General features: G+C 39.4%; 1 protein-coding gene across 1 annotated transcript in view; it reads left to right on the top strand.

Moving 5' to 3' along the window:
* LOC138180825 (bicaudal D-related protein homolog) overlaps positions 1-24,010 on the top strand; it is a 29,346-nt gene that overhangs the window by 2,510 nt on the left and 2,826 nt on the right. Inside the window, exons 2-4 of the mRNA XM_069115059.1 lie at positions 20,307-20,639; positions 22,770-22,939; positions 23,574-23,892. Coding sequence (XP_068971160.1) covers positions 20,307-20,639; positions 22,770-22,939; positions 23,574-23,892 — 822 coding nt within the window. The remainder of the gene's footprint in view (positions 1-20,306; positions 20,640-22,769; positions 22,940-23,573; positions 23,893-24,010) is intronic.

Here is a 24,010-nt window from a genome sequence, read left to right as displayed (position 1 = left end):
CGAATTGTTATATTGAATACGATATTACCAATAAAAATAAAGAAATTGTTGCGAAAACTACCAGAGATTCCTTTCTTATATGTATGATACATTTCCATTGCGTTTCATGAAAGGAATTTTGTGTAATAAACAGCATAAGTTTATTAACTACTATATCAATTTGTGTTGTGAGAGATAAAGAAAGTATCTTATAATTGGGCACGATCAAGGTAGTCTGTTTAATCAAGAAAAAAGAAAATATAAGACGATAAAATCGCCGTCTCGCGATAGGTTCGTTTATATCGAAATCAATGTTATAGCTGAAAGTGATATGGCATAACAGTTCGTCGGAAGATTAACGGCACCGATTCGCATTGCGTAAGGGAAGGTTTTATTAGATTAATCGTGGAGGAGTGGTTTGCCTCTAGAGTTCTCATACAGACCGGTTACACACCGTTTCATTACACTGAAAGCTCGCATTAAGGGAGTCGCCGTGTATCATCTCGTATTAATAGAATAAAAAAAGCCTCTAACTGATCTATGAATAGTGTAGGTAGAGCTATAGGATGACTGTATGTCAGCACGCGCGTGAATCGTTGAAAAAAAAAACCTAATCAACTAGCTGTCCTTAGTCTAGGTCATTCTAAAATACGGTTATCTTTTCACAATTATTCTTATCATAAAAGCTTTAACGCGTTTATTTTGTACGTCTCAGATCAGAAACTGCGCGTATTTTTACGATATGTTCATGATATCGTTTTGATCGAGCCAGTTAAAACAAAAATCATAACGTTAAAAAAGAAAACTTCCATAATAAATAACAAAGCATATATGTACGTAAAGTTTTACAATATGGTAGTAGATCCTGCTTGTTAGCATACAGGATGTTTACGCTATTAATTACTCGGTACTTTTCCCGTAGTTGGTAGATTTATGAGAAACGTGGCGGAAAACAAATTTTCATTATTTTTTATGCGCAATATAATGACTTGGAGAATGAAGTACATATTTTTAAGATTTTATAACACTGCATATATATATATATAAATAATAGTATTTTCTAACTGTACACAATAAATATACACATACATATCTATATTTATTGTGTACAGTTAGAAAATACTATAGTTTTGGATCAAGTTTTGTCTTGTCATAAGAAATGGTAAAATTGTTTCTGTCATAAAAGGCGACCTCCAAGAATCACCTATAAAAGAAAACAAAATAGTTGGGATTGTGATGATAAAAATTCGATCGGTAACGAACATTTTATATTCATTTGTTTTGAATGGCATTCAAATATTTCCCGAAACAGTCAAGTGGATCGGTTAGGGTTGTTGGAGTGGCTGCCTCAAACGGTAGTTTATTAGCGAGCGATTCGCATTGCGTGTGCGCATTCTCCTGCTGCAAGTTTTCATGACTTCTGCCGGCTTTTCACAAGAATGAATCGAAACAAGGAAAGAAAAGAAAGGAGAAAAACGAAAAATGAAAGTCGAGGTGCAGGCTCGCGAGCGGATAAAACGTTTCTCCGCGGATTTCGCCGGAATCGGGCCACGGGGCACGACTCTGAATTTCAAATGCACTTTTAACGAGTGCCGTGCCGCGATGGAGATTCGAGATCGTGGCAGACGATAAATTTATCTGCGAAAACTAATGGCAACGCTGACATTGAGCGCAGCGTCATTCGTTGATAAACTTCTCTCCGTCACGTGTGCCGATTTCATTTTTCACCTTGTCGCGTCGCTTTCGCGTTCGGTGCGACGCATTTGTACCGCGATCAACGTGTTACTTTTCTCTTTCGACTGCTTGATATTGCTGCCATTGACAGCTATATAGGAATAAATAAAAAAAGATAATTTTACACAGTTTTACATCGCATCTGATAACTATAAAATCATACAAAAACTTCCGATTTCTATTTAAAGTCTACGAAAGTTCGTTAACTGTACCCTTTGGCTATTTTAGCTTTTGTATATTTCTACTATTTTATAGTGAAATATTTCATTTTCACAAAATTTGACATTAAACTACAAAAATCGATAATAACGTAGTTGTTAGGGTTTTCTTTTTCGTGTCCTTCCCGTTGTATTACGTATTTTTATGTTTTATTTATATATTATATCTAATCTTATTGAAAAATAATTTGTCATTTTCTTCCTCAAAAATTATATATATATATTTTATAAATATTTTATAAGTTTATAAGTTTAACTGTTAAGTTTTACGTGTTACTAATAAGATTAATATCGTGTTCTATTTTACACTTGGTGCCTACAGAATAAGAATCCAAAATTTAAAAACCGTTATATTCGACTAACAGTATATTATGCATCAAATTGTCGGGAATACCAGAATAAAATTTCCAGATTTTTCGCCGTTTTCATCGTTAATTTTGCTCGTTGCCGAGTCACTCTTATGTGTCACGTAACTTGCAACTTGTGAAAATATTATTAACAGCGCTCTGTTAAACGATGCTCGAGCAATCGGAATTTAAGGGAAAATCACGGAATCACTTGTTTGAAGCAGCGGAAAACACGCTAATCGCAATAATCACGAACCTTCCTGTACAGTATTTGTAATTCTACCTAACTGTTAGAGCATTCAACGCGATTTTAGATATACATATACGATGGCTTTCCATGTATGTTTTTGTATAGGAGTCTCACGCGAGATCATTACTACAAGTGGAATTTATATGCATTCGTAATATCGTCCTACAGCTTGGAAAGCGTAAAATTGAGATGTTCGAACCACGTAACTATATAAATCTTTTTCATTACAATTATGTATTCCGCGAAAGGTTATTGAGAGACTGCGAATATACAATGCATGCATAGAAAAACAAACTGTTTATAGTTATATAAAATATGCACATATATGCATATATATAGGAAATAAAATGTAGGGGTTATTATATTAACTTTTTCATGTGTGGTGATAACAACGTGTTGTCAAGTACAGGCTGAATGTTAGCGTCCGATGACACTATCACATTGGTGTCACGTGCAAGTCGATGGATTATATAAAATTTACAAATTTGAACTTTTTTACCAAAAGACACCGGCTATTGGTTAAAGTCATTAGTAAATTTATGCGGACGTCAAAATGTTGGTATAATGAACATAAATAACGAATAAATTTACATTCAGATTAACTTATTGTGTAATTATTACTGGAAATAAAATTCTGACATTTGGTCTGTCTCAAAGTACAAGAAACGTATCTTTAAATTTCATATTATAGGAAAAAAGAGAAATAAAACTTTGCACAATACAATTATTGGATTTACGAACAAGCATTCGCGTACTTACACGACCACCACTGCATTTGCTATAATATTTGGAATCGATCTCTACTTAACTTCAATCTCTATTTATTTAATTACGATCATAGAAACACGAATTTGTATACTATTGTATTAACGTTCAATTGTAGATGTTGGTTTTATTGTAAAAGTCACAGAGTAGCTTGTCCGCATGTTGCGATGGCATGTAACTTGCCGACTTGGAGTAGACAGTCGTACGGTGGTGGACAGAAAGCCACGAAAGCGTGGAAACAAGTCACTTAGGTCTTAGGCAACGTAACGTCAAAGACAATGCCCGGCACCACGGTCTGCCTGCCCGCGTACCCGCTTCTTCGTCTATCTTTCCGCGTTTTGCCTGTCACCGTATTTTTGACCTCCGGAGAACACGCTATGAGCACGCTCCTGTGTTTCTCTTTTGTCTTTGGTTACAATGCTAGTTACACACGGTGCCTGGTTCACGCTTATAAACTGGGATTCAGTTCACTGGGTTACTTCAAACTTCGTCTGTTCGAGACTTGAAACTTTCGACCATTTGTTGAATACGAAAAGATTTTTTGGAAGGTTGTGCAATTAATGTACAGAGCGATTCAACACGAGGGAAGTTGGTTTCGCCGGAATGCGTATTTCTTAGAGAATTTCTATCGAATGTTATATTTCTTTCTGCTCTGGGTTTCGTTCAATTTCGCTGGAAGGAAAAATTTTGCCGAGCGAAAGACAAAACACGCGAACATTACGATTACTTGGGCGTTCGCGATTCTTTTTATATTGCAACGTGATGCATTCCAGAAATGATTGTGCTTTCTTTCGAACGAATCTACGTGTCTTCCGCCTTGCTACCGGATATAATTATGGCTTGCGTCATAGCGTTCGGCGAAGATGCATGGAATCGCGAAAGAAGCGACACATTCGAGAAAAGGATATTTTATCGGTGATGTATTGTCACTTTGTTCGATAATTATACAAAGCTAGAACAGTATCGCGTCAAAGAGATATCGTCATCGATTGTATCGCATCGTTAATACCCGCGTTATTGCCCGTCTATTCTCACTTCATTATGTTCACGTGCGATTCACGTGAATGGATTATTTCTGAAATGAACGATACTGGAGTACATTCTTATCCGGTATCGTTAAGAAAATATCCATGAACGCGTAGGTTCTCTCCTTTCTTCCCCGGTTTTTCTTCGATTTACTCCGCGCTGCTTTCAACAATTTCACTTTCACGATGGCCTTCTCGTTCATAAACGACGCACGATTATGCGTGAACTTGTCCAGATACACGTTGGTATAAGGTGCGTGTGTGAATTGCAAGAAGGACTCGCATGAAGTAGTCACGACGAGTCTTTGATCGAATGGTTACAATGTTTCGTTTCCGGTTACTTTAATTAAATCCGTTCATGTTACTTTTACAAGTTCGCGTATCCGGCGTTATCGCACATGTGGTGTATGCTTAAAAAGTTACGTAAAGCCTCTAGAAAGCATTTTAACAACGACCGATCGACGGTTTCCCCGACCAATCCACCTCCAACTCGTCCGCCAGCTGTTTCTCTCATTCCATTGTATCGTGGTTTGTTATACCATCGCATGAATTATGCAGAATCGAGTGGCAACTAAACGGTTGTTCGATTGTGTGTTATCCTTTTGGGACGATCGGTCGATGGCATCGACGCGTTGCGAAATATCCGATTATTTAATAATAATGCTTTCGGAACGTTCAATGGTAACCCTTCCGTGGTCGAACAACGAAAAATAGTATGGTAATCGAGGGAAAAGTATTTTAATAGCGAAAACGGACAATGGATTTATGCGTACAGGCGTTGAAATGGAGCTACTCACAATTAGTCATGGAAGAGTTTTGAAATTATGAAATTCAAATGTTAATTTATCGGCGATTAGACTTTAAAAGACATCGATTAGGAATTAATGTTTCTATCATTAGGAACTTGACCTGTGTTTTTACAGGAGTTAATGAGACAAAGGACCGTGAGTTCCGTTTAAGGATTCTAATTAATATTCGCGTGGCATAATCTTGTAATGCACGCTTGCTTCATTTACAACTACAAATGATGTGTAATGATGTAGTGTTAATGTTCAATGTTACGGAAATAATTATTCTTTATATGCAATAACGAGACGCTATTTCGGTTTTGTGTTCTACAAAATTTTTTAATTTAATTCTATAGTTCCATATCTATGCTGGAGTAACTATGAAAATGAGTTGAATTAGAGTTTAGTTTGTTGAATGGTATAATTTTATTAATGCAAATCTTTTGAAAGATATTCAAATTAAATATTGATTAGTTCTAGGCTTTTTATAACGTGAAATTATCAGAAAATTATAAAGAAGTACTATGTTTTAAAAAAAAGTAAGATAAAATCGGGCGAAGAATACAATACCGCAGCATAGTATTTCAGAGTTAAAAGGGAAGCAATGCGTGTGAGGATCTTTAAAAACTGTACTGTCGCTGTTCGATCTCCGGATCACAAGATTTCTCGATATTATACTTCGTTAGAGACTAATGAGAGTATGAATTGAACGCAATTGGATAATTATCGGAAGAAGTAGAACCGTTCGTAGGAATACTTTACACACGTAAAGGCATCAAAAATGTTCGTTATACAATAACAGAAAGCTATTCGTAGTTTCAAATTTCGAAACAATTCGGCAAAACTGGAAAGTGTATTTTAAAATGAAACAACGGACCTAAGAGTTTTAAAAAACTTCGTTAAATTATCTTATTAAATATATTACAAGAAAGCTGCAATACTGCGAAACATTCGTCACGTGTTTAATAACAGAGAGCTATTTCAAATTGTCTATTTAAAGAAAATTCAGAGTAGCTGAAACGCTTATTTAAAAAAGAGGGCGATGAACCTAAGAGGTTCCAAGGACTTCGGTATCACCGATCCAAATTTACCGAGCTTTTGATGCACTGTTAACAGATGCCGAAAGAAGAAGTGGGTTAAAGTAGCAATGAGATCGAGCCGCTACGTTTGCCTCTCGTTATTGTATAATTGGTAGTCTGAAAGCGGCGGTAGAATAATCGCGGCACCGTGTCGGCAATAAAAAGCGGCACTTACACGGTTGGCACAGCCGAGATCTAGAAAGCCGAGATTCCACGGGCTCCTCGCAGCCGGTGACCTGGGAATTTCGAGCGCGTGAATTACGCGATCTGCCCATTTGCTCGTGGCGCGATTCTGTCTATTATAAATTCATTAACCTCGCAATAATTAGCAGCGGGATACGCACTATCGTTCTGCTAACCATTGGCGTATCCCCATTATCGTTCGTGTCAGAAATTTGTTATCCCAGTGTTCTTCTTTTCACGTTAATGATACATAGAGAATAAACAGTTGGATAAAGTGTTGGTATAGCATTGGCAGATGTCGTGAGAACGAAACGTGTGTTTCGTAACAATGTTGTTCAACTGTTACTCAATTTGTCTAGGTTCTCGATCGTTGGCAGAAATTATTAACTTGGGAGCAACGTAATCCTGCACTGGTAAACGTTACAAATAATTCAATCGTGCATCGTAACGCAATTAGCTTTATTGTCTTACGATTCGATGAGAGATTTCAATGGTTCATTATACAATTTCTTAGGAATCCTTGTGAGAAAGTGCGAATGCAATTCAGGTTGGCCCGCGCCTATGATGCGAAATTTCTGTCGGACCACTATTATGCCGCTAATATTTGTAGGAAAGTGCATCGTGAGATCGCGGTTAGGCGATTATAAGGGGATCCAGCGTTGCTACGCCTTTCCCTCTAAATATTTATCGTATTTACTTCCAGAGCTTGACGTGTTTTCCTTTTCCAAGACAGAGCTTGTCGAGCGCGTCAAATACGAAACAATATTCGCCGTTTTTTAGAATCGCTTTCTCAGGTACGTTAATACGGTTACCTGTGTTAACTTAATACGGTATTTGGATTCCCGCGGCGATTCTTAGTCGAAATGACCCACGGAAAATTCTTTTTTCACGAAGGGATACCTTTTCTGAGTTATACGAATTTGGTGAGCAGACCATGGACTACCTGCTCTTTCGTTTCCAGACATTCGACGTAGCAGAGGTAACTAAAGAAATCATTGAGAATATTAGCAACAGAATTCCAAGATTCAGCCGAGCATACAATCGACGCAAAAGTGTGATTTCAAGAGGCGGATACAGTTTTCACGAAGAAGAAGAAGAATGAATATCTGTGCGTGTTACAATGACGTGTTCCCAGACACAGGCAGGACTAATTGCCATAGAACGAGCAGTCGCTTTTGCGACGGTGTGATTCGAAGTCTAGGAGAATGCGAAGCAAACCGGAAGTCCGCGAAAAAGCAAACCGTTATTTCAAAGGAACGTTCTACCCTCTTTCCTCGGCTTGTTTACCTACCAACGCATTAAAGGGAACACGAACCAAATGACAACCTAGCAAACGAACCTAGCAAATTTCGCGAATTCGTTGCAAGCATCGGAAAATGCATACTCCTGGTCCTATGTGCGGAATTCGCGTTTTGCAACGAAGCAAACGTTCTTTAGCTCGAGTTTCCGGCCGTAGGTAAGAGCGTAACTGTATAAGGAAAGTTTTTAACAGCACCACACGGAAACTCGAGTCAGAAGGGTACTCGTGTTTTCAACTGCTCGTTCTGAACGAGCGCCGGCGTGTGCCACAGGGCCGTCCCGAGGAAACGAGCAACTAGTCGAAACGATCAACTAGTAAAACAACAAGTATTTTCTCTTAAGAAACGATCACGAGCACCGTTCCAATCTTTGTTACGAACTCCAAGAGATTTCGTCGAAATATCATTAAACTGGATGTCACGCGATCGTTAGATAAACGTTAGATGCCGTAAGCCTTGTACTAAGTCGTAGATTCTTCCACTTTTTTGGTTCTTTTATTGTACAGAGTTGGTACTCTATCGCGAACGGATACGACTTATACCCGATGGATCATAAAGTCACGATATTATACCTCGTTGAGTACCAACGAGGATACAAATTGAACGGAATTGGTGTGCAAGAAAGGAAACAGTTCGCAGAGACACCCTACGGGTAGGTGGAATTAAAAGAGCGGAAAGAAGAGACGTTGGAAAAAGTTCAGCGCGGTTTGTCACGAAACAGGCTAGTTAAGAGCTTCTGTACCGTTAGTCGGAAACTCCGATTGTTTGTTTTCAATTTTATTACACCTCGTTCGTTATCTTTCCCCATTGTTCTGCCAGTTTCTCGGCGGCTGGTGCTCGTAGAGGCCGGAGAACGAGCATCCTCGTACGAGCGAACATGCGTGGCTGCGAGCCTGTTCCACGAACGATTTACTTGCAAACGAGTCGAGATGCAGTGAAATTGATTTGACGGTGAACCTGCACCGAGCCACTTCCAAATGTACCGTGACGCTTTAACAAGGTAACTACACGGTTCTGGAGATAGCTCGTGAAGATGACTATACCTGCTTGATAGGTCGATGCTTTTTTCCCTAGGATTCAGGCGACTGGATTTTATGGATTTCCTGTTATTTCAGGTTTTGAGTTTTATCGATGTTCAGGATCATAGTCGTCGTTAACTAGGTCGACGCGTAGGCTTCAGGTATATGAAACTGAAGTTTAGGGAAAGTAAATTCCACCTCGTGCCAATTTGAGAAATTCCAGTGTTTCATTTCAGTTGTTCTAGTTATGTATTGGTCGGGTTAGCACTGGGAGTAGGGTTGTGGGCGTCAAATGAATCTTCACGGGAATTAGCCATTGATACGGTACAACACAGGTGTAGTTTATTACAATAATGGGGTTGTTACAGTCTTGACAATTAATCACGGCTATTAGGCACTCGCGAAACTAGTGACAATGGCCTCAGGTTCGATAACGAATCCGCGGTCAACGGGATGATAGATGTACGTTCTCACAAAATCTAAGTCTGACTCTTTGTTAGCAAAACGTGTAATAATCACTGATCGTAAAGACGTTACTCTTTTAGTCGATGAGGTTACAAGAGAGAATGACTTTCCGTCGCGATGATGTTCCAGAGGAAAACTATGATGGGGTGTGTCTAAGGACACGAGATCATCGGATTCGTCGGGGATAGCCTTCGTTCAGAAAGTGAGGGAAATTGACGTTGCTGTTAATTGGTCAATTTCCACGTTGGTGACTAGAAAAGGATGCTAGCCGCCCTTGAGGGAAAGTTGCTAGCGGAAGCGTTGTTCGTGAGAAAAATAGATTTCTCCGATCTTCCCATAATTAACAAAGTCCTAAGGTTTATAGCGGGTCCTCAGGTTAGCTGAACTTGTGCTTTGTAGGTGCATCGACATCTGGTAATCATTTTACCTTTCTTGCTCCTCTCTTGTTTCTATCTGCGTCCCTCCTTTTCTTACCTCTTCTAGTCCCTTCTTTCTCTTTCTTGCTCTTTCCCCTTCCTGACCATTCCCCCATTCTCTCTCTCTTCCCTTTATGCACTCCTTTGCTAATTCCTTTTTTGATTCTAGGGCTTTCCCTTCGTACCTCGCTGCTCTCTTTAATGCTTTTTCTTTCATTTCTATTTATTTGCATCCCTCTACCAGTATATAGTTTGGGTTATCGCATTTATATATGCAAAAATTAAAACCTACCTAACCGAGATTCGTGTTTTTACTAACTTCTAACTTCGTAATTGTAAGAGTCTCTGATTAAGGCACGATCCGGTTAACACAATCGTGAAACTCGATGGATGCACTGCATTATTTTTAAACTTAAGGCGAAGATAGAAATTCTTTTAAATGGAACTGCGAAGTGGCACTTAATTATCGCACCGTGTCTCTGGCGAATCACCTTTTTTCCTTCCGTGATTATTCTACGCCAATTCAATTGTGCACGGTCTACGCGAATTTTACGACAGGGAAAATTTCGTGGCTACGTGCTTGGATCGTCGGTTTTTCCTTCGTTCTCATAATACTCGTACGGCCACCGTGCGTGCGTGAAGTGCGTGCATGAAGTGCGTGCACTCTCACCTGTCGGTGTCGGATAACGATTTGAAACGGGAGATCGGGTACGCTCGTTTCTCGAGACGCGGTTTACCGCTTAAGGGACCATTGTAAAATAAAATATTAATTTTTCTTGGTGGCAATATCGATCCGGCTCGTGACTGTTTCCTTATTTCCCACGATTTCAGTCGATGGCGTCGATAGATGAGCAAATCGCGTGCGAAAGAATTTCAGATTATACACAGTTTCCACAGAGGAACACATTTTTTTCTCTCTTTGCTATTATTATCACATTGATTATTTCGTTTTATTTCAGCGGTTGATTGATTTACTTATGATCAAGTACTAATGCTACGTTAGAATCTAAGAAGCATCAGATGTCGTCTAGCATCTTCTTCTAGATGATATTTCACGCCATCGTCATCGTTCAATATCTCAAATTCAACGCGATCGTGGATCCCACTCACTTTAATAAGCCCCATTATTTAATTAAACTAGAGTTTAATCGTTATCGCTATCGAAGTTGCCGTAAGATTTTAAGCTTCGATTGGTCGAGGCACACGTCATGCGACGAATCGACCGAGTCGATAAGATAAAACGTTTGGCAAACACTCGAACTTAGTCGCATCGTGGCAGCCTTGATACATTTCGAAAGGTGCACGAACCGCAAACTTCTTGTTACTCAACATCGCTTTAATTGCTGGTGAGTCACATAAGTTTTGTAAACAATAATAGTAGCCATGAAACGACGGTAACTGTCGCTGACACGATTGCGACACCGGCCTCCTTTTGGTTTGTCGTAATCGGCCGCTAATCTCATTAATCGTGTACTTGGTTAGCTACTTTCGCAGATTCTACAGATAATCGGCAGCCTTGTTTTCTACTTAGTTACGCGATTTCCCCCTACAGAACGTGTGATTCCGCGTTCTCAAACGAGTTTCGATCATCGATCTGAATTACGCTAACGGAGCGGACATATGCGTCCTTTACCAGCGTTTCGCGCAACTTCCACGGGAACGTTCATTTAGTACAATAATTACTTAATATCAGCCTCGATTTGCAGCGCAGATTGTTGCTATGAATTCACTACCGTTCAAGATAACCATTAATAACGCATTGTGTTCGCGTTCCCGCACTGATCTCCTGATCTACTTTCTTTCTGTACAAAACGCAGTTTTCCTTAAAACTGAACCGATACAGAGATAGTCTTATCGCCTATAATTTCAACCAGTTTCTAGATATACCAGTTTCTAGTTCCTAGGTACGTTCTTAGCTTTCAGATACCTGTTCGCTGATAGTTAGAGCGAGATATATCGATACGAGACGAACGTAATCTGCCGAAACCATTCTGGCGACACAGTTTTCCAGCTGGTTCCAACTTCCAGTGAAATCGCGAAATGTCTCGTTAGGACACGTAGCAGATTTTATTACGGTTCGTCACAGTAGATTGAATATTCGATCGTGTAAACGGCTCTGAATCGTTCCACCTTGGAGCTGGCAACGACAACCAATCGCGGAATCGAGTTAAAGCTGTCGCTTACGTAAAACGATAACGCGATGTCGAAGTTGGTGAACCCGTTATTCGGTACATTGTGCGCGAAATTAAATAACACAACGGTTCGAGCGTGTTAGATTATCGAATGTCGATGGAGTAATCGTGACGCTCGACGCATCGCACCTGGTTAGGTGTTCACGTGGCTCTAATTACACAACGCGTTTACGTTCGAGAATATATCGGTTCGTTTCTTACCGCTGCGAAAAATATCATATAGTGTTATCAAATAATGTTCCTTGTCCGCTCGAATTCTGCTAGAAGCTTAAGTAAGAATCTGATGGAAGAGCATCGAATAAGAACCTCGAGCAAGAACTTTGGAAATCAGAGGCAAATGCAATCGAACAAGAGTCACGCTTCGATCCAATTAGCTCTTTCCATGATGAAGCGATATTCTGACCGTAATAGGTCCGGAGAAATTACACAACGCTTTTACGCCGATCGCCACGGGTTTCCTTTGCTCTCGTCCACGTTAATGCTTATGGACGTATCCGGCTTTGCTGTTACCTGATCGCCATTGGTACGTGAAAACCGCAAGGATCTCAAAGTCAAACTTTTTCATTGATTAAAGTTCGTTGTTAGAAGCGAAAATTATTCCTTATAGTATTCAATGAATAGAGTCTAAAAATAGCAACTTTGAAATTAGAAAACTTTCCAAATTCAACTATAACGTAAGCTCGCTTGATTAAAAGCTGAACAGTCAGTGACGTAACATCTTGCGAATGTAAAGTTGTGTGCAGAGTTCAGTGTAACTCTTGAACGAAGAGTAGCTTTTGAATTTGAAGTTTTTCAAATTCAAATTTGACATTCATTGGCTATACTAGAAAACATTTCTAGCAGCGTAAAACGAACTTTAGCCTTTTACTAGACGCAAGACTCATATACATCTGTAAGAAACATATATCTAATTGGTCAGGTTATTCGATTGACAAACTCTGTAAAAATTTTCGTAGAATAAACTGGTTACACCAGTACGCAAACTACATGTATAAAATTGCATATAAATTGACAAATCATACGTCGAATCTATAAGTCATTTTAATGTACATATACATATATTTAATATATATATCTACATTCTGCACATTCCGTTTCGACATAACAGGTCAAAACAGGTGATCATAGAGGTGAAAGGAATACAATAAATTCTTAAAACAATATATATGTACACACCATGGTTTAATACTCTTTTCATATTGTATATTTATAATTTTTAAAACGAATAAATAGTATATTTAGTATCATTATATACGTGGTACATTTAAAATTTTCAAAATGGTATATTTACCTACCTATACCATAATCTAGTTCTTTTTGTTACATTAATCCACCGTCTGGAGCAGGTCGCGCAATATGCGGATGGACTTTGGTTGTTGCAATAGTATACGATCATTGCCTGGCTCGTCACGGGCCATTGCCTCTCTATTACGAGCCTCCCTACTTCTCCTCCTTTTCCTTCTCTAAGAAGGTTCACCTCGCATAATCGTTTTCTTCTGAGGGAAAGTGAACAAGGAACGGTGCGGCGCAACGCCAAAAGCCGAGCCGAGGCGAGCGCAATGCGTCACCGCGAAGTGCAATGCCAATTAAAACGGCCATTATCGCGATCTTTTCGTTTTTTTTTTATTCCCGAACATTCGCTACACCCGCCAATCATGAAACACGTGCACCATTTCTTTTGATAAACTGTGACTTATACCTGTGGCATGCGCCAGGAAACCCGTTACATAATACTTATTCGATTAGCTGCGCACGAGTCAAGACCTGTTTATCGGCAATCGTTTATTTATAAAAGCGGTTTATGGAAAAGTGTAATAAATGTATCGAGTGAAAAAGTGGTGTAAGTGACAAGATATTTTTTTTAGAAAAATTGTGGGTCAAGTCGAACTCTGCTAGAGAAATATGTATGCTTTGGAATATTTAAATATATTACTACGTGTCGCGACCTCCTTTTATAATAGCTAAGCAACCAATGATCCTGTCTCTCCCTTATGTAACAGAAAAAAAAAATTGTAACAAGGTAAAGAGAAGATCCGAAAAATAAGTATTTCTTCGGAACATGATTGTATCTTAATATTTAATTACGGCGTTAAAAATGTTCAATTTAAGATTCCTTCGGGATCGCGACTTGACTGAATTCACGCTATAGATACGCATAAATAGACTGCGGATTTTTATGCATTTATGTAAAATAGATACGAAAATGCACAGAATGCATGTAATGTTAAAAGAGAATATATGTAAAGTAGAATAGAGTTAATCCTCGAACAATGCTATGGACACAGACACTCAGACTAGTCGAAAATCCGCGTATAATTTCTGAGTCTCAAAAAACTTAACTGTGTATGTACGTACATGTACAATATAATAATCTGTTGTTGACTGAAAGCTTTATTCTGCATATTACATACATGCGTTATTACTGTATTCTTATAATAAGATAAGTTAGAGAGAAGAAAATGTTATTAAAAAAATTACGTAAATATAAGAGAGAGAAGATACGTACACATATTATTTATTATATTATTATGGATATATCGTATTTATACTGCGATGATGCGACGATTGGCAGACGACTGATCTCACGACCACGACAATAATATGGGAACAGTCTGTTCGATCGTCTGTTAACAACAGCGATTCGCTTTTTTCTTCAACACCTCTTCGTTAGCCGTCTAATTTGTTACAAAGTCACGTTTTACTACGCGGACTACATACATAGTACGTGTGTCATCCCGGAAACTTTTACAATATTGATCGAGAAAACAATTCGCGTATAAGCAAACTTTTCGCGTTGCTCGAGGATCAACTGTACTCTGCTTACATTAGATGAAACAATTTTTTATTGGAGCTCTACTTCTTTAGACGCCTTCGTAACTTTGCATGAAAATCTGCAGTCTACTATTAAAGATTTTAAAATTCACGAGATAATCGTCCCCTGTATTTATCTCGTTTTTGGAAAAGACGTAGTTATGCCGCTCTTTCACCGAGCAAATTATAGTATTCTCGAATAATATCGTAACATCGCGTCCTGAAAAGTGAACGAAGAGTAGTTGGCAGTTGAAGCTATTAAGACGTTTCTTTCCTTCTGTAATTAAGACGCGATTATGACACTATGATTCGTTTCGTTTAACGATTGCGTCGTAATTATGTCGCACAGTTTCTGTGATTACATTAGGTAGTTCTTGTCTTTTATTTAACGGTACAGCGGATCCATGAAAGGCGGAATGAAGGATCCTTCGTCGTAGGAAATAAATTTGCGCGAAGGTTCTTAGTCGTGTGATTAAATTAGACGCGGCACGAAGATCGACTCGGCAACGAGGAAGGAAATACGCGGATTGCCATACATTGTAAAACACTCGTCATTTCGTTTTCGCAATTGGCGGATCGTTAGAGCTCGTTAATGAGAACGAATAGGCGTATACTTCAACTTTTAAAACTTTTTGCTGTAGAAATTAGTCGAAGTGGAAATTGTAAGAAAGTCGCAATGAAAAAAGTCGGATTTTATGGTATATGACTGCGTATACGGAGGAAAATGATGTTCGTTCCATATCAAAGAAGCAGGTATGCAATGTTCGTAGTCAGAGCGGTATCACGCGGTTGGACAGAGAAATGATAAATCGAAGATCCGCGTCCATACGTACCAGTCACTGTTCACTCCGCTTCCTTGTTTCGGTTACTTCCCTTTCTATCGGGCGGATGTCTGTTTCTTCGAGCAGAAAGTGACAGGAGCTCAGCCATTAAATTAGAAGTCCGATAAAGTGTGCCGGAAGATGTATTGCTGGTCACGGCTGTATAATTAGAATAATCTCCTTGTCGTGGATGGTTTTCCCTTTAACGGGAGGAAACGTTATTATGCATGTTCCGAGAAACAGAATTCATCGAGCGAGCTATATCGGTTGATGTAGTCATGAGAAATTGAAATTCAGATTTTTCGTTTGCCAAATCAGATTGCTTTAATCGATCGAACTGTCTAGTAGGATGAAAGATTCTCTTTAAGCTTGTGATATACGAGTATAGTACACGTATAAAAGTTTTACATCCGCTTTACGTTTCGATCAATAGCATTTCTCAGATATTGAAAATATTTCGTAACAGATCTAACGTCTGTAATAGACAGAAACTTTTTTCAAATCCGTTGCGAATTAATTCTGTGTCTTGATGAAAGTATTTCGCTACGTACATGTCATGATGTAGCAACGACCATTAACGACGACATTAGCTTCGATGTTGAAAGAGCACAGGAATAAACGAGAATGGAACATCGAACGTGATTCGTGACTCAATCGATATTTGGACCTTTTCACGTTTTTACAATTGAATGCCGTCTGCAATTATGCACGCCGATTTGCTCATGAATACGTATGTGTAGTTTGTAATCGAACTGGGATCGAATATAATTGTAATCGAATTGGGGTCGAACTTATGATAATTATAATCGAGCTCGATTTTAACTAGAAGTAACAGATGCTTCGATCCATAAGAAGGATCATTAACGTTTACTTATCGATGATTCATCCTATCCGATAGATAGCGAAACAGGTTGAGTCCGGTATGAATAGCAATGTTATCGTTATCTACGTTGCGAAGGATTGCACACGAATAAATTTCTGTTGAAAAGTGTAATTTGAATCGAACAGTTACATTCAAACACAAATCCTCAAATTGAAATCTCGATTTTCAAATTTACCTCCTAAAATCCCCGACATGATCAAATTTCATTCTATATTAATTTTGTTTTATTATTATTGTCCCGTAATAACTTCTTTACTTTATTGATTTCTAAGACATAGACAAGCAAGATGTACCGAAGCGAATGTTTACCCATCATACCAGATACGTGATCTTTCTTTAAATTACATACAGATTTTCCTAATTCAGAAATTCACATTTAAATCCAATCAGTGTATGCTGAACTTTGAAATAGGACTAATTGTGAGTACTACAAAAACTCGAGAAGCTTAGATACAGTCCTGGCAGATCAAACGCGAGAAATCGCACATTCTATATGGACGCAAAGGTCGATGAGGTGTCAGAAATGATGTTTTCTGAAATACACCGATGTGGGAGCTAGCTGGTAGCGTCATGGATAGCGAAACCACCGCAATCGGAGTAACAGTCGTGTTGGAGAACGGGTTGGAGATTCGTGACTCATGGATCTCCGCTAGTCGCCTTCGGCCATGTTATGTACCTTATGGAAAAAGCGTACACGCGCGTTTCTTGTCTTTCCTGTATGCATCACACGCGTGTTTGCCTTTCTGGTTTTTGTCCGTAGCCCCGTGTGTCTCGTCCCTTGTGCTGTATCCTCTGCGTACACCTTCCTCGTTCTTTTCACCTGTCGTTTTTTTCCCTCTCTTTGTACACCCGGGAAGAGTTTAACCACCTTGAGGTGAATATAATCGGTAGGGCTTCAAATTAGCCGACGTTTAAGTTAAAATCGGCGAAGACAAAGGCTGTTTCGTAGCCTTTTTGATAAACGTATCGGCACAATAAAATGTCAGGCATTGTTAGTCTTTAATAGGCATTGTTGGAGAGGCATTGAAAGTGACGTGACTGCATTATGCCTTCTATAGAAATGTTTGAAATACTCACGAAATTTCCAGATACCTCGGTCGTGTGAAATTGCGCTACTCGTTGAATTAATTTGTTGCTCAATTGCAAACAAATATCGAGGAAATATTTCACAACCGTTGAAGCCTCGTAACTTTAACCAAATTTTTCATTTTTCATATTATATCAGCACTTCATTTTTACAGATTCAATTCGCACATACGCGAGATATATAATTATTATTTCGCGTCTTTTATTAACGCATAATTCTTACCTTTTCGCATACTTGGTCTTGCCACTTGTAGACTTATATATATATATATATATATATATACTATATAATATATCGAGTTAAGAAAATCGTAATTTTCTCGTTTTCCTCGTGCTCTGTCTTTGTCTTTCTCCATTCAACTTAAACGTCGTTACGTATTTCGTAACAGTCTGTGCAATACAACCTTGGCTGATAGCTAAAAGATACACGCATATAAAAAAAACAGTACAAAGATAACAATCACGTATCCATTGATAATTCTTTATCCATTGGTTAATTTAATTTCAAATTCTTTCTGCTTTTCCCCTCTTTCTCTCGCTTTTTACAAAACACGTAATTACGATCCTAATAAAGAAAATTAGTGTTAATTCGAGGATCGAATCGTTAGTGGTCGACGATTTTCGAGCGATCGAGCGACCACGAGCCTTTGGCTGCGTCGACGATCGGTCGATGAGTAACCACGGGAAACCAAGGCCGTACTTACCTTCTAGCTCGATAAACTCCACCAACATCGAACCGTGTGATCGTTGTGTGCGGGCCTGTATTAAGCTGCTTTTTCATTCGGCACCTCGCAAATACATCGCAATTCGTACCGCAAAACTCTATATTAGCGTTGCGTGAACGCATTCAAATTAAAATTCTGGCGTTCCCCCGTGAATCGAACGTTCCAAGCATTTGCCATTCGTTGGCTTTATTCTTGAACGAGCTTCACGGTAACAGATGCGGGATCCAGCACGACCAATTATTTTCTAGCCTCGCGATTTCGTGATTTATAACTGCAGGGATCAGTCATAATGTGCCGCGTCCAATTATACCCAATCGTTATCGAGTGGAATGTATTCATTCAAAAGCGATCGATAAATCAGACCACGCTTCATGATAATGAAAATACGTCGAATGATTTTGATTATAACGAGACTACGAAAAATTAAGCGCTTAAGCATTGAATTAAAAGAGGTAGATATAACTAGCTCATTACCTGATTCCTAATTGTCGAAGAGAGTCCAAAGCTCAGACGTTTATAATTTACAAGGGAATTTTTTACGGATATGTACACTGATTATAAATAAATTATGATGAAAATTATCGATATGTTAGAATTATTCGTGCCGAAGCGTTCGCGTGATGGTCGATTAGCGGAATGAATGAATTTTTCTGTCGTTTCCCGGAAACCGATTCAACGAATTAAAAAGAAAGAGCGTGTAATTAACTATAAACTAGATGATCTTGTCTGTAGTCTTCCTACACGCATTAATGAGAAACCATTGTCTCTCATTAATTCTTTAAGTACGTGTACATTTTCATAAATTGCCTCCTTCAAACGTAAAAAGATAGCAAAGATAAATGCAATATCAGACGAAGTCGTTAATAAATGATATCCGTACTTCAAATTCGATTCAAATTTTTGATATCGCTTTTGGCAATATTGACGACAATCGTATCGAAAGGATTAATCGCGGATAATAATAAATTGAAGGAGCCAGCGTGCATGTTTTCAATATCAACGGATGATGAAACTCGTGTAGGAGCTTTGGCGTTCTTACGAAACACCCAAACATTATCCTTTCACCGGATCTTGTTAGGTCTTGAGGATCGGCGTCATCATTGAACCTGAGAGAAGTAGGCGAGCGTCGCGTCGACTCCGGTGAGTCACCGCGTGCCTTTTTAAAATTCGTCGGTGAAACGAGGTGACAATTTCGAGAAAGGAGACTCGACAACAGAATCCTGTTTTTCGATATTCTAGTCAGGGACGTTTGCGGTAGCCTTCGTTCGTAGGTCGATCACGACGCTTCGAGGTCGAAGGTAACCAAGCGATTCAAGTTGCTGATTTTACAAACATCGTTGAGGTAGACCGCCGCTCTTTTCTCTGCAGTTCGTTCTTAACTCTTCTGTTTTTATTATTCAATAGCGCTGAGGCTTTCTTGCCATGATCGTTTGTTAGGCATATTTCTCACCGTTATTACATCGACCAGACTGCGTGAATAAACATCCACTTTCATGGATACCGAGAAAGTATAGTATTCTCCGTTCGGATATACTTTCGAAACTAAATATTCCGTTCGAGATCATACGATACGCATACCGAAGATTTGGAGAAACATCACGATAAAATCTCTAACCTATGAAAAGTATAGGTAAAGTTGAACTCGACTCGATACTGTATTTCATATTATTCTTTCCGAGTTTATAAATTTAATATCCTATAAAATATATTCTTTTGCGTTGTAACTTAATTTAATAGAAACATGGTAATACATACACGCAATTAATTACAAAAATATAGTCAAATAGTTAATATTTTTGAAAGTAATTTACCGAGTATGAATTACACAGGGCAAAATGTTAAATGCTACACGAACTGCAAAGAGTTAGTCGAAAAACTTCTGATGTTTTTAAATATTGAAACATTAGATATCATCACTACCTTATGTTGACTAAAGATTATCACTATCGTGGTGAAATATTTGTACAGTTTTTCTATTAGATAAGAACAGATCTTACGTACCATTTTCGGAAAAAGATGGATTTTATTTACCTATTTTTTCTCTCTATAAATTTTTCACATATGTATATTTGAGATCATTTGTATATACAGACAAACACAGTCGAGTGTTTCGACACGTGCCGGGACGAAAAGTTTCGACATCGAAACACGCGACAGCCTGTTAATTGGCTTTCATCGATCGCGTATAATAGTCTTAACGTGCCCGCTGTTTGTTGTCATAGAGTCTGGAACAAGAGAGGCACCTGCTTCGTCGACGGTTAGAGGAAGCCAGGAGCGAGAATGAAGCGAAAACCTTGGAGCTCCAGGCGGACGTGGAGACATTGAGGAGTCAGCTAGAAGAACAAAATGAACGAGCTAGAAGAGCGGAACGGGATCAGGCGACGCTTGTCGCGGAGCTCACCGCACAAAATACGAGGCTGGCCGATCAGCTGAGAGAAGCCGCGAAGCAGGAAGAGCAATTGCTCATCGAGGTCAAGGTGCTCAGGGAAAAGTGTGCCCTCAGAAGTACCACGCTCCAGGATCACGTCAGTAGCCTGGAGGTTCTCAGGGACGAGGTAAATTAGTAGTTTCCGAGAGCAGCGCATTGAGCCACGTTCAGGTTAGCCAAGTTACTTTCAATTTAATCGATGATCTGAAGCTTCGGTTCAAATAATTTGCTAGTGTGAATTTCTTGTTTACGTAACTTGAAATATTCTCGTCTAAACTTTGAGTCTTTATCAGCAAAGTTACTTTGACTTCAAATCGTTTGAAGCCATGAAATATGTTATTCTTAATCTATTCAAGTTTCTATACACATTCTCATCAGTACAGTCATTCACCTTCGAATCATTTGTGTTCAGCGTAGTTTGAAATTCCTTGACTAACGCGATCCCGTTACTTGTTTCGAAATATCCTGTCAAGTTTCGAGTAAGATCGTCTAAGTCCCCTTAAATGTTTTTTTAACTTGAAAGGAAGACAAGTTGCTAAACAACGTAATATGTTGTGCCGCTTTGAAACGCAACGTTAGGTACGCAACGTACGCAATTATTTTATTTATTCATATTGCCTTCGACATTTATCTAAAATCAGAATCTAAATCTAAAGTCAAGCGATGCAACATGTATGAACGTGAAATTAAACTCAATTAAACGGGCTTCAGGGGGAGCCCGTTTCTCGAAACAGATCCGCGCTTCCGCAATCAAGTATTTTATTTCTCTTCTGTTTCACGCCATTATGGAATTGTCCTCGTAACTTCGGCAGATATTTGTGTCGAACGATTGTCTCGAGCGCAGTACCCGTTTGTTTTTGCTTACGATTGTTGGATAATCGTAGCTAGATCGTTCTGGGAATCCAGCTGGATGTTTACCGTTGCGACCGTGGTTAATGGATATTGTTCGGCGTTAGCAGCATTGAATATGTATGACCCCGGAGATATCAATGGGCTGTGTACGAGCGTCTAATAATTCGAGGCAGATCGCGGGAGGAAGTACACGTAGCCGTGAGAAGTTCGCGCGGTACGCCAGTTCGAAGCAAACAGGTCGTGAGTCGTGACCCTCGACGATCGACTTAACTTGCCTCGTCCTTCGTACTGGCGCCCTTTGTTCTCTTCTTACGTGGAAGAAACTCGAATTTCAGGAAATACCCTTCACGCGCGAATTCCCTCCGAGTAATATACTCGTTACATTGTCTACACGTTACGTCGACGTTATTGATTATGTCATGCTATCGGTTTATCGGCGAGAGATTGGAAAATGACTTCGCGAAAAGAAACTCGAAGCAATTTACGTGGAAATGAGCGAGAACAAAGGTGACTTTGGAATAACTTAATCGTTTCAGGAATACTAGCACGTACTACTTTCGTCTAATTCCTCTTTTGTTCAAGCATAATTTCAGAAGATACGCTGAACATTTTTGTATATAAATATTTCTGAGTAGATGAAATTGTTTTACAGGTAGTTTAATTTAACACGTTCAATGGGCCTAATTATTTCATTAGAATCTCTTATGATCATGGAATTAAAAATGCCGATAAGGATAAATCGATTCCAGTAAGGTTGATTTTACTTCTTGCAAATATAGAGATGATATAATACGTTTTCAAGAGAAATAAAATATGATCTGTAAATAAAGAAAAATTAGTATATAATAATAAGAATTTTATTTTATTTAGTAGTCCATACGGTAAGATAATTAACCTGATTAATAGATCTCTCACGGATAATTAAAAAGTAATTACTTTCCTCTTTATAAATTTTTCTCTAAAGATGTTAACCTACCCTTGCTACAAATTAAAAAGCGTTCCTTGTATTAGGCAAACAGAACAACCGGTATTCCCTTTCACGTATCTATTACAAGGTCGAATGGAAAGAAAGGAGTAATGCGTAGTACCCAATATTATTGTTATTACGATACCAGCACCAAGCGTATCCAAAACCTATTTCGCTAATTAACATACTATTGAATCTCACTCTGGCAACGATTGTACGCACCTCTATATTCTACGTGCTAGTTTCTCCTTACGAAAGTACCGGAAGCACGCGCTCTCAGGCTGCATCACGTGTACGAAACATCAACGATCGCGGTGGTTCGTGTACGGATACGCAAACGTAGGTAGTAGATCGTAGGAAGATCAGTAAGCTGATTGACACAGGCCGATATAGCGAAATCGAATAGAACATAAGCCAGTTATGTTGAACGTGTTCCAGGTACAGTTGGTGTCCGCACAAAGAACAGAATTAGAGAGGAGGTCCTTGGAGCTGAGGGAAGAGAGGGCGAGAGCGATGGCGGCTCTTGAAGAAGCCGAGGATAGAGCCGCGGCCTTGGAACGGCTCGGTCACGAGGCGGAACACCGAGCAAAACTAGCTGAACGTGAGAGGTGAGATACGACATTTTAACTGGGTCCTTAACCGAAAGACATTCAATAAAGATTAATAGAGATAAATTAAAGGATAATGGTCAGAAAGCGCCTCTGTACCCCTTCAGACATCTAACATTGTAATAAGACACTCTACGTCGTCGTTAACTTATTATTCTCTTACAACCAACATCGTTTCGGTCCACAATGATAGTACAATATCTCCACATAATGGTCAGTTATCTGTCACCGTCTGTTAGAATCGTAGGAGATTGTTCTTCTTAATCGTCGCAGCCCACGTATGTACAACGGAAAGTTTTTTCATGGCGCACATTGAAAGAGCAGAAACTAATACTTGTTGTTCGTTTCAAATGCCTACGCGTGTTCGCTCCGTGAGGCGAGAACCGGAAAATAGAGGAAGGTTTTCCAGTCGCTTTAAGCGGCGATCGATTTTTCTCGAGCACGGTAATCGTGTTTGTTTATCTCTTTCGTTTGCCTGTAGAAACTTATCGAAACGCGAACGACGGTAACCACGTATCCGTAAACGTGAGAGCGAATGTCAGTTTGTTGGAACGAGTTGAGTTCGTTGGATCGAGTTTAGAGGAACGATTTATCGTACGATTGACGTTGATTGTTTGATCGTTCGAATCCATAGGGACGAGCTGGCGGTGACATTGGCGGCCATCGAGGCGGAAAGGAGAGGCAGATCCGGCTCGATACAGAAACCACCGAGGTCCCTGCAGGCGGAGATGGAGTGCGAGGAGAGCGGAAGCTCGCTGGGTGATCAGGAGGATTTGCGTGCAGAGGTGGCGAGGGCGGTGAAGCGATTGAAGGAGCTGTGCGTCCATTTGAGACGAGGGGAGGACGACTCCGGTTTGCAGAGTGACTGCGACGAGTCTATGCTCGTGATCGTGAACAACACCACGGAAGCGGAGGAGGCGGACACCAATGGACAGGAGACTCTTGCTAGTTCGGTAAGGGGTTCGCGTAACTCGCTCCTTTTGTTCCACCATTTCCGGTTTCCGGCTATGCAATATAGGCAACCCGTGTCGGGCGCCCACGAAAACTCGATGAACGTGCTCAGTTCACCGA

The sequence above is a fragment of the Bombus flavifrons genome, chromosome 6, assembly GCF_040668555.2.
Source record: "Bombus flavifrons isolate JBK064 chromosome 6, iyBomFlav1_principal, whole genome shotgun sequence".
In the NCBI taxonomy this organism is placed as follows: domain Eukaryota; kingdom Metazoa; phylum Arthropoda; class Insecta; order Hymenoptera; family Apidae; genus Bombus; species Bombus flavifrons.
This window is presented reverse-complemented; position numbering and strand designations above follow the sequence as displayed.